This window comes from Mizuhopecten yessoensis, unplaced genomic scaffold, assembly GCF_002113885.1.
Source record: "Mizuhopecten yessoensis strain PY_sf001 unplaced genomic scaffold, ASM211388v2 scaffold5141, whole genome shotgun sequence".
NCBI classification, from domain to species: Eukaryota; Metazoa; Mollusca; class Bivalvia; order Pectinida; family Pectinidae; genus Mizuhopecten; species Mizuhopecten yessoensis.
The window spans coordinates 1,526,894-1,545,638 of NW_018405900.1; the positions used below are offsets into that span (position 1 = coordinate 1,526,894).

Genomic DNA, 18,745 nt, shown 5'->3' on the forward strand with positions numbered 1-18,745 from the left:
TTAACATATTTGACCTCTGTGACCTTGGAAGTAGGTCAAGGTCATGTTAATGAAGGAACTTAAAGCACTCTATCCCAGGTATCTACTGGCAAAATAGCATGACCCTGGGCCTTATGAAAGTTGAGAAGAAGATTGTTTAAGATTTTCACCCATGTTAACGTTTGACTAGCACTTAAAAGTTGACCTTTGACCTCATTACTGTAATAAGGAAAAAGATTTGCACTACTTGTCTACATAACACACCCTAGTATCATAACTCTAGTCCAAATGGTTCTTAGAATATTGTTGTTTGAAGTTTTTAACATATTTGACCTCTGTAACCTTGATAGCAGGTCAAGGTCATATTAATGAGGAAACTTAGAGCACTCTATACCAGGTATCTACTGGCCAAATATCATGACCCTGGGCCTTATGAAAGTTGAGAAGATTGTTTAAGATTTCACCCATGTTAACGTTTGACCCTCGACTAGCACTTAAAAGTTTACCTTTGACCTCATTACTGTAATTAAGAAAAAGATTTGCACTACTTGTCTACATAACACACCCTAGTATCATAACTCTAGTCCAAATGGTTCTTAGAATATTGTTGTTTGAAGTTTTTAACATATTTGACCTCTGACCTTGAAAGTAGGTCAAGGTCATGTTAATGAGGAAACTTAGAGCACTCTATACCAGGTATCTACTGGCCAAATATCATGACCCTGGGCCTTATGAAAGTTGAGAAGATTGTTTAAGATTTCACCCATGTTAACGTTTGACCCCCGACTAGCACTTAAAAGTTGACCTTTGACCTCATTACTGTAATTAAGAAAAAGATTTGCACTACTTGTCTACATAACACACCCTAGTATCATAACTCTAGTCCAAATGGTTCTTAGAATATTGTTGTTTGAAGTTTTTAACATATTTGACCACTGACCTTGAAAGTAGGTCAAGGTCATTTTAATGAGGAAAGTTTATAGCACATCATCCCAGGTACCTTCTGGCCAAATATCATGACCCTGGGTCTTATGTAACTTGAGAAGAAAATTGATAAAGCTTTTAACCCATGTTGACATTTGTTGCCCGAATAGCACTTTAAGTTGACCTTAGACCTCATTACTGTAATTTAGAAAAATATTTGCACTGCTGGTCTTCATAACACACCCAAGTATCATGACTTTAGTCCAAATGGTTCTTAGAATATTGTTGTTTGAAGTTTTTAACATATTTGACCTCTGTGACCTTGAAAGTAGCTCAAAGTCATTTTAATGAGAAAACTTTAGAGCACTCCATCCCAGGTATCTACTGGCCAAATATCATGACCCTAGGTCCTCCAGTTCTTCTTCAGAAGTCGCTCAAAAGAAAAAATTGACTGACGGACGGACGGACGGACGGACAACAGACGCCGCAGTACGTTTTACCATGCCCCCCCCCCCCCCCCATCTTATTTATAAGTTCATGAAACCTGCCAGCCGTCCCGAAAGATATGACCTCAAATATTTGATCCTGATAAAAAAGGGTCATGAAAATGGTAAAGATGGCTCACCTCTTCCAAGACAATAGATACGTACTAACCCTTGTTTAAATTTTTAAATTGATGGTTCCTAAAAGCAATTACTATATGATGATGAAGACAAAGCCACTCAAAAGGCTGGAGTAAAATGAAACAAATTTATTAACAATAACAAACACAATGTGGATAACCATAATATCACAGTATGTTTCAACAGTAATTCCCAGAAAATACCTGAGTAACAGAATAACAGGTAGTCAATAGTTTTGGCACATGATGATCACAGAAACGAAATGATTAAATTAATACAATCTAACATTTAAAACAAGAAACTAAACGGACTACATATATATGAATTCCATTCTTACAAAGTTCTTCTGAATTGATCACATGTAAACTCAGAAATCTTAGAGTAGTACATAACACATTGAAATGTCACAATCTTCTATAAAACTGATTGACATTGCTTATTAAATCATTATACACTTTCAATAAAATCTGAAAAGTCTGATGTTACAGTTTAGCAAATTAGAACACCTCTTCTTTTGTATTTAATTCAATCTTGCTTTCCTTGCTTAATGTTCTGCTTGATCACACCATAATTTCCCTTGAGACAATGCTTGCTTTCCTCTTACTTGTTCTTGGCTCATCATACACATCTTGACTATCACAAACATCGAATTCGTGATTCTGTGATAAAAAATACAGCAAACAATTAATGCATAGTTTTCCTTGAACTAAACACATGATATTTATGATTTTCATCTTGAAAACTTTCTCCTCACATCAAATGATTGACATTAATAACTGATAACATATTCACCATGTATCGTTATATAGTGGTGTCTTAAATAATTGCTAACGTTGGTGTAGACTAGAGGCTATCCAACTTAGTTGTGTGTAGAAGTGTTGGGGATGGTCATAAAAAAAGTCCTCTTTCCCATATATCTATTTCTAGAACAGCCCTTAATAGATACACTAGTATTAAATGAAACTTTTAATATTAACATTTATTTTAACACTTGTAAACCTGTTCTCTCTGAATATCTTATAAATTGTTTTATATGAAAACTCACCCCATCCACCTTGGAGATTGCCCTTTTCCTTCCTTTCTTTGTAGGGACTGGTGCTGTAAATTCCTCTTCTTCATTCATATCAATGGAAAGTCTAGGACTGCATCTCACCTTCGTTAAAAATATGACAGATAATGCAGTAAATGAAACATACTGTACTTGCACAGTAAAGTATTCCCCGAGAAAAAAAATTCTTTCGAATATCTATCCATTTTCAATAAGCCTAAGCAACTATTGTCCAGCAAAATATTCATCCTTTGCTGGTAAATTTAAATAACTTTCACCTTCTAAAATTCTACACCATTGTTGGTAAACTTGAAAACTTTTCACACAGTTTAATACTCTTATCTGAAAAAATATTTGCCATCTACTAGGAAAATTTATATTTTTTTCTATCATTAATTTCACCTTACATAGTGACAATTCAATAGAGTATAGTAAACTTAATACCGTAAAAACCCATGTATTTATATTCATGAAATATTTCTCGTCATTACAGAGAAAGACTCTGGTGAAATGAAATTGCAGCAAACATTCCCAATATACAGTAGTAGATTGTGAAATATATATAATCACTGAATCTGTAATCCAAAGGTTGTCACTACAAAGTTTGATGTTTAGAAACTTGCTATAAATATCATGTCATTGTTGATAGTACACTCCTATATACAATATATGTTAAACTCAAATCCCTACCTCTTCAACAGGTGCTACTGTTGTCTTCTTCTTGTTCTTTTTCCCTTTCTTCTTCCTTGAAAGACTGATGCCCTCTGCCATCTCAGTTAGCTGAGAAATCTATCGAGATAAATAATAATATACTTCCAGCTAGACATTAAACAATAACTTATGATCTTACTACCTTTTTCTTGCCTCTTTTTGGCAATATCTCCCTAGGCACCCTTCTTCACCTGACCTTAGCTGTTATGAGGACGTGAAACCATAACACAAACAAACAAAATCTTAGTGATGTATCAAAAATAAATCCTTGTAAAAGTACATTTTTATTTATCATCTGAGAAGCACCAAGTAAACGGTTCTTAACCCATGTATCTAATCAGACTTCCATATATAAACTCAGTTAATAAGTGAAAAAAAGTAGAAAGTTTCTTCGAAAATATTTGGTAAATTGTACATAGCAGCCTCAAATTCTGATGACTTGAATACCACATGTAATTTGATTTAATTTCATGCAACTTTCATTGTATTGCCACATATATTTTTTTAACTTATATCTGAAGATGTTTTGTCATCACTGTTATGAAGGAATTTCAGCAAAAACCAAGAGTAACTTCCTTATGATAACTTTGTATATGCCCCAAAAACACTTGAACTTGAATGTAAAATCATATTGTTAAAATATTTCTTTGTACAATGACATACCTTATGATTATAATACAACTACAGGAAAACAGTGTTTAAACGTTCCCATTGTAATACTTAAACTTTTCATTTGCCACCTTGTTCACTGCCAACATATATATTTCAAGGTCAACAATGCCCCTCTTTTTATAAAAAAAAAAATGGAACACTACTAACTCCTAATGTATTTCAAGATTCCTTTTGTAAAATAATTCATGTGTAGTTTGCAACTATGCTGATAATCAACATTTTTTAAGGTCAAATGAGATTCTTTTCCTCCTCACAATTATACTTTTAATACAATATACCACAAATTCCTAATATAACATAAGAATCATACTTTTAATACAATATACTATATATTCCCTTTATTATATAACATCAAAATGTTTGACAAATGGAATTGTGGTGGCAGTACATTGATTTAATCTACATATACAAACAATACAATGTCTACATGTTACATATATTGTTATTAAACATCTGCTTAATTGACAAGATTCATTTGAATTAATTCACATACCGGAATATCCTCTTTAGGTGTCAGTGTTTTCTCACTTTGTTCTTTGTGTTGACAGGTTTTCTTTTTGAAGTATCTTGGTATACCTTCATTCAAAATCTTGCTCTTTTCCACAATTTTTCCAAGTCTTTGATAAGAAAAGAAAAAAAATCTTTACTAAGTAACAAGAATTAGAGTTAGAGTATGTGTTTTATATAAACATTCTTGTTTAACACAAAACATTTATAACTACATTTTTTGTATTCTTATGTTCTTAACATGCTCTTGATCATGCTTTGAGAATAGTTCATCTGAATTTACTGCTGAGAACAACTTACCAGAGCAAAAGACTCATATTACATGTTATAATTTTTCAGACATATAGAATTTTTTGTTTTTTACTTTCCTATGTACTATTGAAAGGTTGGCAGGTATTAATTAAAGATATCATCACAAAATATTGAAATAAAAAAGTCATGAAGTGTTACCTTTTCCCCTTCCCTGCATTGCGAATGAACCCTTCCTTTTCTAATCTGTTCATAAGACCTTGAGCCACAGCCATCTCCACACCAAGCCTTCTAGCCAGATTTGGTCCAATCACCCTGTTCATCTCTGAAGTAGCCATCAAGGCCCTTCTCCACAGACAAGTAGCCTGCATTCATATACAAAAATAGTACACCTCAGTGGCATGTAATGGTCTAAAAGGTCTTTGTATTAGCAAAAGAAAATACATTTAACTATTTTATAAAAAATAATGAGAATTTTTAAGAGGAGCTATAGGAAAACAGCATAGATCTTAGGACCCTGCAATTCAAACTTACATTTTTATTGTTACATTGAAATATATATGGAGTTTGATTAAAACCTGTTAAGAAATAAAGTCATTAGAGCAATGACAAACATTTTTCGTTGTCAAGGAAACAATGACACCGGTCACCCTAAAACATTCAAGGTATTTCTAACTTTACCAACATATTATTACCCGGTATTTGATTGTTGTTAGAGCAGTGACAAAACATTCTATAAATTGTAAATGAAATTGACCTTAATAAATTACATACTCTTGTGAAAACTTTTTATCCTGCAAAACATGCAACCAAAAGTTTCCTTTGCTCCATTCTCATAGATGTGCAAAAATGATCATTGCATACAAAAATTCCCAAACTCTAGTACTTATAACATCTTCAGTTTCTTTTGATTTAATTAATGCTGTCTATTTTCTTTATGTTTGCTATATATCAAAACACTAAAATTATCCATATTTTAACATTATAGCCAGGTAGCAATTATCATACCAATATGAAAACTGATATCTAAAAGTTACGTAACTATTACATGTATTTAATACTCCTAAATTCTGTTTGCTAGCAGTTCATGCATGCTTTTTTCTCTCCATGCTTCCAACATGAAATAATTATTTCAATTTTTAATTGGAACTGGACTGAACATTTGGTTTAGCAAGAATAAGACCCTGATGCAGGCAGCATGAAGGAAAGCTGGTGATATCAATAACTTACCGGTATATCATAGGTGGTCGACATTGACAATTAGAATATAATTTATTACACATGCTATTCGGGTGATATTTTATGCAAGTATATAATACAAACATGTAAAATTTACTGTAAATGATATACCTGTACTCCAATTGATGATAAAGTATTGAGATATGGATCTGTTGGTTCTTTTTCTTGATTTCCTGGCTACAATGTAAACAACAAGATCCTTTAATTAACATAGATGTCATGACACTTGTTTTTGTTTCCTTTTCTATTTCAATACTGTGCAATTTGTATTTCAATGTATTGTCAAAACATTTGAATAAAACAAAGTTTAAACCAAGATCCTTTGTAAGAAATGTGCAACAAAATGTTAAAATACATGTTATTCAGCACAGTGTCTTTCATTTTGAATTGAATCAGAAGGTTAAATACAAAGTTACATATAAACAATTGAAACTGATTCATGATTTAAAGGAATGTGTAACTATCTAACATGAATTAACAGTACCAGCATGCACAAAATTGTGATACCTCTCCACAGATGTCACAGATGTGTCGTGTGGGAGCATCATTCTCAGACTGTACGAGGAAGCAAACTCCATGCTGCCATGCATTACAGATAGCACACAGAATCATTAATCCATCATCCTGTAAAGAAACAATAACTCTGTAACTTGTATCTTTTGAAATATTTGTTTTTTAAGCAAAATAATTTCATTATTTTATCATAACCTGAGAAATGAAATGAACCAGTTGAAATAAAACAAATGATGAAAGTGCAGTTTTGGAAGAGGAACGGCGTAATATTTTTATTCAGATAAATTGAAGTTTTCGTGAATTCTATGCCTAAGAGAATCCATGCAAGAATTCATGCATTGTATTAATACCAGTTAGTACAGCAGTTTCATGAATCTCACAAGAGTGGATACTGGGTATATGCCTACCACCACATTGCAGACTGTTACACTCCGATGAATCTTACCACAAATGAACGCACAATTTGCCTTTCCTCATATAATGCACATTGATACATTCTAAACTGAAAAATCTTATCAAATGCCTACCAGTAAATAAACATTCAGATTGGGACTACTTGAAATTTAATTGTTTGGGAAATATTTCAACTTTCAAATTTCTACATAAATTAAATTAATATTATCTTCTGGAAGTTGGCATGAAACTGAGTATGTGTGATCAGAATGAAAATATTGATTTCTATGGCGATGATTTATATAGTTTTCAGTATAACTACCAGTCAGAAGGAGTCAAATTTTACTTATAGGACAAACGTTAACATACCTCATAGCATCCACAAGGGCAACGCACTCCCAAGTCCTCATCTTGAACTGATATCTGACTCTTCTGAGAACCAGTTGTATCAATAGCTCGGTCTGTTGAACCTTCATCATTGACGAGTATAATAAGTTATATCAGTTCGTGTTTTATAATTTCTCAAATACAAAACATATGTAAAACATGGCCTTAACTTGTGTCCCTTATCTTTATGTAAGTTTCAGGTTTAAATAAAAAAAATGAAAACTACAAGTTATCTTGAGCCCTTGATCTTGAACACAAATGACAATAGGTCTGTAAATTCAAGCTTATGCCAAAATTCCTTTGCCTTGGAAACAACTGTGGCAAGTCCTGTTATATTATGTTCTTAAAGATAATACACTTTCAAAGACTTCATACCAGGAATGCTAAAAAGCCAATTAAATCTGTTAAATATAGAATTTGTATTTTTCTAGATTTTAAATCCTGTTTCGGTTTGCAAGTAGTGTACAATGTGTACTTCATTGAACTTGATCAATTTGATTTTGTAGTTACCAGTACTTAACAAGGGTACATTTTTCCTGTAAGCTTTGATGTTAAAAAAATGTGAACTACAACAACTTCAAATCATCTGAAAAACTTCAGTCCCTAAATGTCATCTGGAAAATCACTGGAATTAAGTTGTATATTCATTTCAATTGTGTGGGTTTTGGTAATCAAAATCACAAACCAGGCATAGCAGGCATTTCTGTAGGAACTACGGCATCTGGTGTATGGCACTTTTTAGACTGCTTCCCTCGAAGAGGCACTTTTTCTGTTTGGACATCATCATTAATGAAGGAGTAAACATCACTCTTACATTCCTGAACTTCTTGCTCCTAAAAATAAAAGAAATATTAAAATTGTACATGATGTCATAGTATTTTTTGGGGGGAAACAGTGTCTAAAGTATTAATACCTGAGAATGAGAAGAAAAAATATGATATATATTTGGGATTTTCTTTACAACTTGAACAAAAATGGGTACATGACATGTAAATTTTATATATTTTGGTCACAAATCAAACCAGTGGTATATCCTAGATGGCAGTTGGTTGGTTGTAGATGATTTAACATCTCCCAGATGGCGGACATTTGTGAACAGGGTGAATACTTGCTGTTGAGCCCCTCCCTACTTTTGGTAAATCTTTTTTCACTAGGTGTGTGGGCTTATTTACAGTCAAATACGGTAATCCCTTGCAACCTTGAAAGTGCATCAAGGTTATTCATTTGAACTCCTTTTATAGCTCTTCACACCAGCAGGCTTCTAGCAAATACCATATGAGCATATGTCTTTTCATTATTCTGAAGTTATTTATAGATTTTAACAGATTTGACCCTGTAACTTGAAATATTTAAGTCAAGGTCATTTCTATTCTGGCAGTCTTTGTAGCAATCAATTCCATAAAATGTTAACCGTTTAAAATATGACCCCTGTGATCTTGAATATATATCTGTTCACAAACTATCATTCTATGTATGTATAGAAAGAGTTACATCAAATATTTTATGCTGGTCACTAATTTGGAAGCATATTTATATTGTGACCCCTCCCCAACCACTCAGGTTCAATGATAGGAGACTAATAATAAAGTTTAAGCTGTAAACCTCTTGCTCCATTTCTTCCTTTTCCGATTCCACCATACAAGTATCCTCTTCCTGTGCTTGGCCCTCAACATTTTCTTTATCCCCTACTTCAGCTGGGTCATCTTTCAATTCAAACTGTTTACTGTCTGTTTTTATCCTCATTTTTATTCTGAAAGTTCAGGATATATACATTTAGAGAAATAACTTTGTGACTTAAGCATCCTGGATTTCAAAAGGCATTTGACAGAATGAGGATACATGTATACTTACGATTTCATCCAAAAATTCAAGGATTAGCTGTGTATCTGGTACTTATTTTTGCACTCTATCTAATACTGCAAAACTCAGGTAAAGGAAGTATACTTTAATTTCACATTGACAAATTTAGTTAAATGTCATCATAGCCAGGAATCAACACATCAAAAGCTGCTACACCTCCTTCCCTGCCACACTTTATCCTAATCGAAAAAGTCTCAATTCTTCAACAAAAGAGAATAAATATAGATATTGCTGCTGAATTGATCACGAGTATCCATATCATATTGAAGATACAAGCATCTAGAGAGTTAATCAAAATATTTTAGCAATATCTACAATACTTCAACATTTGGCTATACAGGTATCAGCTGTACTTAAACATTCCTGGAATTTTTGAAAACTTTAATAAAATCTTGCTTTGTTTCACAGAAAATACATTCAAATTACTAGATGTGATTTCATTTTCATGACACAGGATGAAGCACTTTAAGATTTGTTCTAATTATTAAGTAACATTCAGTTTCATTGATGGCTGTTTAATGAAATTCTACAAAAAACATGATATAGCAGAGAGATTTTGAGAAGACATTTTAAAAAAAAACCACATTTAACCTTTATTGTGAAATGTACCCCCTGAGGTGCTTCTCTGTATGATCTACCTCAGAGTGTTTAATTTAAAACAATAATGAACACAAATTTCCAACTCTCAAAACCAACAGAAGTATAATAATGAATAATGGCAAGAGTCATCAGTACAACATGAAACATTGGCGAGTACTTTTTATTGCAGCCATTTTTTTTAATTTTCAATCACGCCATTTTTTTTAAAATTTTCAATCACATATTAATAGTATATAAGCTTAATAAATATTCTTAGTTCCATTGAAATGATTAACCAAGTAAAATTTGAAAAGATTTATATTGCTAGTTTCTTGTTATCCAGCATAAAGTCTCCAAAACTCAATAAGCACATAAAATCTCTAGACAGAAAGTTATGTGTTTTTTTTTAATTATATTGTATAAGAATGGTATGTTTTACGCCATCATATGTTTCACGGGCCTCAAATAAAGGAGAAAGGAAAATATGTACACAGGGTAATATCAACATAATATTGCCTACGTATTGTATATGGCATACTGAAGATACGAACATTTTAAAACTGGTCAGCAAATTTTCATTTGTATGTCTCAGTTACTGTACAACTACATTAGATGTACTGATTCCTCTTTGTGAGACATGTATTGTGCAAAGTAGAAATGGATGAACAAAACAGAAAAAGAGCAGTTACTAAACTAGAACTGTAGGCCAAATACACCTTGCTCTCTCTATAAAGTTCAGAAAAGATCTTTCCATAGAATTACAGACGGAAATTATCAGAAAAGTCTCACAACTCCCACCAAAATGGGTGCAACTTCATATTATGAAGCTGATGTACACAAAGTTTCATAAATATCTATCAAGAAAGTAAGTACATTTCTTTGCAGCAGGAATTTTAACTACCCGGTATATAAGTTATAAAGGGAAATCAGAAAAGCTGCTTTACAAGATATGGCCAAAATCAAAAATAAACTGTAAAATAAAATACAAGTTACGTACATGTACCCATCTTAAACATAGGTCAAGAAGATAAGCAGCGTTACTTTGGAACATTTTTTTTTTTAAACTAGACTACTGACATAATTCTAAGAAAATTCCTTTAAATAATTTACAAGGGCACAACAAACTAAGGCCAAACAAATATCTTCAGTTTCTCTTAACACATTTTTAAAAAAAGAATGTGACACAGGCATTAAATAAGACCCAAATTACTATAGTTTGGTTTCAGACCCCCGGGGGCAACACCACCATTTTGTAAATCAAATATGCTGGCCAGTTATAATTAGCCCAAGTATACTTCAGTGCAACTTTGGGTATATCATTTTCTGTATGGAAGGTGTAGGATACTTTTATTTCCCCTATAAGTAACTACTGGGGCCCCAGAAACGCTTCACCCTCTGTTCACATATACAATAACAACTTCTCTTGACACAATAATTCTCCAGATCAATTAGTTTATTTAAAATCTACTTCATAGCCATTCTAGAAAAGATGAAAATAGACATACACAGGCCAAAAAAAGATGGTGATCCATGGCATAAATGAACTTGCTTTTCAAGAGCAGGGTGTGCTGAAAAATATGCAGCGGTGCCTGAGAAAAAAAAACCTCTTTTTTTGGCCCAAGGTTACCGGTAAACTTGCTTAAGTGTACCATGTTTCCTAAAAATTGGCTGAAAAGGTAAGCAGTGTTGTGCCTGCTAGATTTCTGTCCAGAGACTAATGTAGTGACACTCTGGTTCCAGTACACCCACCTAATATTCACTTTTATTTTGAGGATGCAGTGACAAATAGAATGAACAGAAGCCACAAAAACAGAGGTCTACTTACGTATGGAATTGCTATTGAAAGATGGATTTAATAGTTTGTTATCAAAAAATTCAGTTATAATTTATGTACAGTTATATTAATTATTGTTCAAGCATGCATATTATTTTCTTTTTTTTTGGTTAAGCAAATAATAAATTCTACAGTGGTACAATTATCACTGTCTTATTGCTCAGTGAAGCAAAAAAAAACACAATGTAATACTGAACTGTCAGTGCAGTTTTGTTCTTTTGTAAACAAATTTACTTATTATACTTTGAGAGATTTCTGCTCTGCAGATAAACATTCTCTCCTTACTATAAAAGTAAAGATACAGCTATCTGGCAAATACAATCTTCTAAAGTACAGAAAAAGATTTCCTATGTCCATAATTTCACTTACAGTAGACACGTCTCCGACCTTGATGTTCATGGGCTCTTCATCAAACACAAATGTGTCAGTCTGTGCTGGCTTGAAACCTGGGGGCTCATAATCTGCTGGTGTATCTGACACAACACAAAGGTTATGTAAAATTCAATATAATTGTCAATAACAGTTGTTAATTTTTAGAGTTTTAAAAGTTTGCAAATTTGTATTACATGTACTTACAGACTTATCAATCAGCATGGCAGTCTGCTGCTGTATTGGATATATGTGTTCAACTTTTTTATCATTCTTGAAAGCTAGTGTCATATTAAACAAACAACCCCACATGTACACTTTCTAGTCATACACTATTGCTCGGCTAAAGGGAAATTCACCCAACTGAAGCCAGTCATGTGAATTTTGACACTATGTACGATGCACATCCTTTACACATTCAGTCATTCAGAAAATGTTTTATCTTGAATAATACAAAAAGCACACATACATTTATTTTTTTATAAAAATCTTCCTTATACACAAACAAGGAATAAACATGTGGCAACATTTCAAGAACAATTATGCCCTCTGTCAAGTAATCAAAATGTGTTAACAATTTTGTCACATTGTTGTACAATTAAACAAGGAAAATTCTTCACTCATTCACAGCTCGACAAATTTTAAGAGACCAGTTGGTCTATAGAAACATTGCAACAAGTGCAACAAGTTTATATGTGATATATCCATTTTCTTTATAAGTTTATGTGTAGGTTTTTTGTGAATAAAGTAAGACTTTGATACAGGTAGTAAAATTGTATGTATTCATTCTCTGCGTGATGTATAGTTTTGTGTAATTATGTACAAAAGTATCAAATACATACAGTCATCATAATAGAGAAGCTTCATGGTCAGCATCACATCATCTGGTAAAGATTTCAGTGTCTGAGTCAATACAACCATTGTCCTCAAAAGCCTAATAGTAGCCTTCTTAGTCTCCAAAACCGAGTCTGTACTCGCTATTTTCTTTTCATTTCTGAAAATACAAATTTACTGCAATTACTATTCCTAGTATTGCATCCTATTTGTAACTGATAACCCCTTCATTCTAGCAAGCTGCAAAACACATAACAATAAAATGTCATGGTTTCGTAGAAAACATTTAAATTTAATTTTAACCCACAACTTGATGACAGTCGGCTAGGTTTTCAAATTATTTAAACAGACATTGATCTGCTCACAGCCATAGTCTTACCTGTAGACATCCATTTCTGCAGAGTTTTTGTATGAAAACTTGAAGGTGTAAGATTCAATGACTGTCTGTAAAGAGAATTTCATGAAAAATACTAAAGAATACGTTTTTTAAGAAAATGATCTTACTAATAAAAAGTTTCTTTTTTTAAACAATACAGTACATTTTCATAAATAGACAAAAAACAAAACAAAAAATCAAATAACTTTAATCAGGTAACAAACTTTTTACACTGATAGGCAAGACCATATTTGTTTATTTGCTTTTTAAAAAGTCCATAAAATAATCTGTGACATCAGGACACAATTTTTCTTGACAATTAAAAAAATGAAAAAATAAATAAATCTTAGAATATGTATATTTTTTCCTAAACTTACATCAGGATCTTCTGAGTCCAAATATATCTGAAAGATTGATAATCTGAGTTTAGAATTTCAAAAAATTATACTTGTACATATGGTTGCATTTTACTGACTAAACCATCCACTATATACAGTTACAGAATTATCAGGTTCGGCAACTGGAGAATAGCATTCATTCTTCATTAATCATAACAGGTTCAAGATTTTCATTGCCCGCATCCGAGTATCCTTGTTAAGTATGAACAATTAAAGTCCTAGTACCCGGTAATTCAAATGATTCAGAAAAACCTAAGTCAATCTGGAATAAAGGTTTCAATCTACTGGCCACCAATTGCTATGTGTTATTTACATGATGATGGTAGAGTTTATCGTTATTCATTATTATTATAATCAGGCCAAAAAAAAAAGGTGTCTGTTTAGGGTTCCCGACTGACCCTAACTTTTTACCCCTGACCCAAAACTTTTTGAAGATTTTTTTTCTTTTTTTTTCTTTTTAAACCAGATGATTTTCGAATATTAGAAGGTTCCTCTTTTTATAAAATGGCTTCCAGCTCCGTGTTGGCGCTAAATGTCATCATATGGAGCACAATTTGCCTCCAAATGAACCTTGTTTATGTAATTCTTTGTTTTACACACAATAGTAGGGTCATAATCACATGACCAAAAATATACAAAAAAAAAACAAAAATCAAAAAAAAAATCCGACCTACCTACCCTGCCCATGCAATCCTAAACAGACTATTTTTTTTTGGCCTCAGTTGAAGTTGAAATTTCGCAATTCGATTAATAAAAAGTGAAATGATACTTACCCCCATAATAAGCATTCTCAACTGAAAAAAAAATATCAATCTGCACAAACTCTTACAATAAACCATTTTTTAAATGCTAAGTTCATTCTGAACACAAATTAAACAGTCATTGAAAACTTACGAGCTTTTGATAAATCTAGTGTTTCCTTTGTCCTTTTAATTTGCATGCAGCCTATGCATCTGATGTTTTAATGTTTATCTATATAAAAATCCACTAACATTCTAACTTTTTTCCCATTTGTAAGATGCAGCAGTATACTAAGAGTGATGATCCAAGATGAAGTAATGAAAGATCCATGCTCTAGACAAGCATTTAAGTCATCGTAGTCAAAGGCCAAAATGAAAGTGACCTATTTTTTTTGACACCAAGATGTACCAGCATACCATTTTGAAATCTTGTACATATGTCTCTATGTTTTTACTGATTTAAACAATTTATAAACTTTCGTCTTAAGTATATATTTGTTTCTTAAAAGTACATTATTTCAATAGATCATTTTGGGTTGTCGGAATTGAATTATAACAGCATAAGAAATATATATACAGCTGTATATAAATATAAATGTATTAGCTTTATAGAGGTTCCCCAATGAGTGCTGGTTGTTTATCATGTTTTTCTAACTCAAATTAGTTAACTAACATATAATTATAGTAACTAGAGTTATATAAAGATGATAATCAACCATCATTAGTTTAGGGACTTTTTTCTCCCACAACATTCAGATAGTATATCTAGAAAATTTGTTTCATCTTACATATTTCTTGTCAACAGCATCAAAGCAGCCCTTGACCCACTTAATGACTTGGGAGGCACCTGGACAAGCACTGTCATCTCTCATAATTTTGAGATTTAAACCTGGCGGAAATAAAGTAAATTCAACTGAGATCACATTGCTTTAAGCAAACATTATTAATTATCTAAAATTTAAGAATCAACTATCTTCAACTTTCAAAAATCAAAGATGACCACCTAGTAGCCATCTTTTATATAAGAGACATCTCATAATTTTGGATGAAAACTGTATACAAGGAACAAGAACACTGACAGGTCAGCAAGAGCAAGGAACTCACTATGTGCCATGTGCCCCCCACTGACAGCCAGACACCATGGGGATTAATATAGGTCACCCGTATCTTTGATAAGTACAAGTGCACAACTTAAGAGTGGGGTGACCACATAAGTGAATTTCACAAAATCAGATATAATAAAAATCATAGGAGTCATCATCTTGACAAGACTCCATTTACAGACAGACAGCAGGATGCATATAGATCAAGGAGCACTCGTCCTCCCTAGAGCTACTCACATGCAACTCCACTATAATGTACAAGTGGCCTGGAGATCAATCAATTCAAACACAAAAACATGAACATGAAACACAGATAGTCGTTACAAAAAGAGAGAAACTTAGGTATACATTTGCTATTGAAGTAGTCGTCACAAAAAGAGAGAAACTTAGGTATACATTTGCTATTTAAAGTACTTAAACTAAAGTGCATAGAATTATATCTACCGGTATGCATATTTACCATCTTACCTTCAAGGCATCTATCGCCAAAAGCATGTTCTGGGAAAATTGCCCTCAGGTATGCAATATTGGAAATTGCAACTGCAAGCAGCTTCTTAACAAACAATGCTGATTGTTGTTCAGTAACTTGCTCATTTGGAAATATTGAAGACCACTGGAAATAACATGTTAACATTTATGATACTATAAATAGAAATACTGCAATAGTCTCGGCTTAAAAAACAGAACCTCTTCAAATATATTTATATATAAGATCTATATGGCTTCCTGGCTTTTATAAATAGAATAAATGGCATGGCGTTGGTGTTGCTGCTATTGATGAAAATTGGAAGTTCATGGCAAAACAAGATTAATGTTTCTTTGCAAACAGTGTTTATTGATATAAGAATCTCTCCTTAGCCTTTCGTAAGCAGTACACCCCAGCAGGTTGGAGATTGAGAAAAAAATACACCAGCTATTACCCACAGCATATTTCATAAGAGGCGACTAATGAGGGAACCCCCTGCAGAATTAGGGATTTACTTTTGCGCTCTCTACTCGGGGACACAAAAGCGATCAAAATACATATGCTGCCCCCATTGCAATACTTAATATTTCTCTCTACTTCTAACAACCTTTTATTTCCAAGCGCCTTATCAATATTTCCTAGCGCCTCGCTTGGCAATACCTCACTTTTGGCTTTAATGTTGAAAGTTTGCCCAGATGTGAAGAAGGCAATGGGTTCTGTCCCCGGGCCGGGACATACCACATACCAAAGTCCTTAAATATGGTAGTTGTTATCCCCTGCTTAACATTTAGCATTTGGAGAACTGACAACAACTGGTTCACCTGTTGTCAGTATAATGTGACTGGGCAGAATGCTGTGCTGGGGGCCTTCAGCATGGTATTTCAGGGAGATAGCACTCTAAAGTCGGCATCAGATCCGCACTATCACAAGGAGGCAACAACACCAATATACCCTGTCTCTGTCACACATACACGCATGCACTTACACAACACATGTGAAGGTACTTCCTGAAATGACCTTTGCTGTTAATAGGACAATAAACAATATAAAACCAAACCAAACCAAATCGTAAGTGGTAAAAAAAATTGCTAGGAAATATTGACTGGCCTTATTTGCATTCAACACTTTTGTAGTTTGACAGACTACAAAAATGACCAGGTTATCACAGTTTTTTCAGGTATGAGTTTTTGGGCATGCCAAAAAGTGTATTAAGCAAAACTGCAGATTTATGCGTGGTTTTTAATCAGTGATAAATGCTAACGTTTTCTAGACCCAACTTGTGTCAGTTTACAGAAGATGGCCAAACGTCTAAGTCTTATATATCCGCATATGACTAATGTATCCTGGTGATATCGGTTTCTTCACACTTAGGGAACAGCAACGATTTCATACTAAGAAAACTGTTGAAGTTATGGATAACTGTCATAGTCATGTACACAATCTACTAATGGAAACAAAAATCTAGCAACATAAAACTGCATTTTAAATCAGAGCATTTTTTTACAAATTTCTCTCGTCAGAAGTAGCCGTCATATGTTTCTGTGTGTCTATTTTGATTTAAAGTGTTCAAAGATACCTCAAATACACTGACAAGAAATTATCCACAGTGGCCAGAACAAAAAAATGTTTCGTTTGGTATAAAAAAAAAAAAATTAATCGTCAAATTGATTATCAAAACATTTTTTTTCCAATTTTACATTTTTCATTGATTTTTCAATATGTCAGCTTGAACGAAAGCTTGGTAGTCCACAGGACTAATTAAATAGATTATTGACAAGTCCTACATCAATGTACGTTATGTAACAAGTCCAGGATTTTCTGATAAGGAAACATCGCGATCTACAGAACGAAACATCAAAAGTAATTATAATTGACTGATCGATAAGGGGACTTAAATAATTACTGTCATAAACTATGTTGAAGTTTTAGGAAAATTTTGACAATTATCATGCAAATTATCTCATTTTAAGCAGTTTTCTGAATTTTAAAAAGAATTTCTTATTTTATAATCATATTTTTCACAAGTCCAAGGTTAGGTTAGGTGATTCTCTAGTCCTTTCTGAAATCTACTATTCCAGGACTAGTGGACTAGTGTCAGTGTCGACCCCTGGAATCTGTTTTGGTTTTTTTGTGTGCAGACTTGTAACGGTTTTGGTTGATGGCAAGTTAGTTCACATTTTATTTTGTTTAGAATTGGAAGTTCATTGCATAACAAGGTTCACATTTCATTGCAAACAGTGTTTATTGATATCAGAATGTCCTTCGCTCTTCGGAAATTGAAAAAAATTGGGGAGAAGATGTGGCCTTGTAGTAACAGCTTGATAAAATGACTGTGAGGAAATATATAAAGTGTAGAAACCAGTATGACTAGGCAATATCTATAATTACAGTGTAAAATGCATGTATTTCACCAACCGTATTAGTTTTCTCCTGGGGTCTCTGTAGAGTGGCTGTGCATGCCATAGTGTATCTTGAATAATAGACAAGGATATCTGAAACTGAAATTTAGAAATTAAAAAAATGTAGATCTATACATGAATGTATAAATAAAAGAAGTAGACATGAGTACCACAGGAATGGAACAGTCTAAACCTTAGACCAAGTTTAATTACTCTGGCCCTGACACCAGACCTTTTGACAGTTGATGGCTGGTGTCGATCTATCAAAATGGGATGTCAGGGCCGGAGAGACAGTCGAATAATATCAAGTCCGTGATAGATCTCATCAGGTTATTAAACCAACATTTGAAATATCGAGTCAAAACATGAATAAATTTAAGGATGAATAAGTTTAAAGTATCTTAAAGACGTCCCTATCATTGACTTCGGTAGTGTTTACCTGTCTTCTTTCCTCTTTGACTTGTGCAGACGACAATCCCACAATGCTATTCACGTAAGTGCGCGTGAAGAAGTCTTGTGCAGAAAAACGCTTGTAACAAACA

The 18,745-nt window shown here is 33.0% G+C and overlaps 1 protein-coding gene across 2 annotated transcripts; it reads right to left on the minus strand.

Moving 5' to 3' along the window:
* Positions 1-1,647: 1,647 nt before the first annotated feature.
* LOC110450265 (HORMA domain-containing protein 1-like) lies at positions 1,648-18,738 on the minus strand. 2 transcript variants are annotated; one of them, XM_021497715.1, is made up of 20 exons: positions 18,643-18,738; positions 18,220-18,302; positions 15,807-15,951; positions 15,024-15,124; positions 14,269-14,289; positions 13,475-13,501; positions 13,101-13,165; positions 12,730-12,881; positions 11,888-11,991; positions 11,510-11,520; positions 8,848-8,995; positions 7,931-8,078; positions 7,228-7,328; positions 6,460-6,576; positions 6,064-6,129; positions 4,915-5,078; positions 4,451-4,574; positions 3,265-3,363; positions 2,572-2,679; positions 1,648-2,185 (listed from the first exon to the last, which is right to left on the minus strand). In XM_021497715.1, the coding sequence occupies exons 2-20, from the start codon at positions 18,265-18,267 to the stop codon at positions 2,087-2,089; spliced, it is 1,848 nt and encodes a 615-aa protein (XP_021353390.1). In that variant the 5' UTR covers positions 18,268-18,302; positions 18,643-18,738; the 3' UTR covers positions 1,648-2,086. The 2 variants fall into 2 exon arrangements, with proteins under 2 accessions (XP_021353390.1, XP_021353391.1); XM_021497716.1 differs by having other exon boundaries at positions 18,220-18,296; positions 18,643-18,661.
* Between the last annotated feature and the right edge of the window lie 7 nt (positions 18,739-18,745).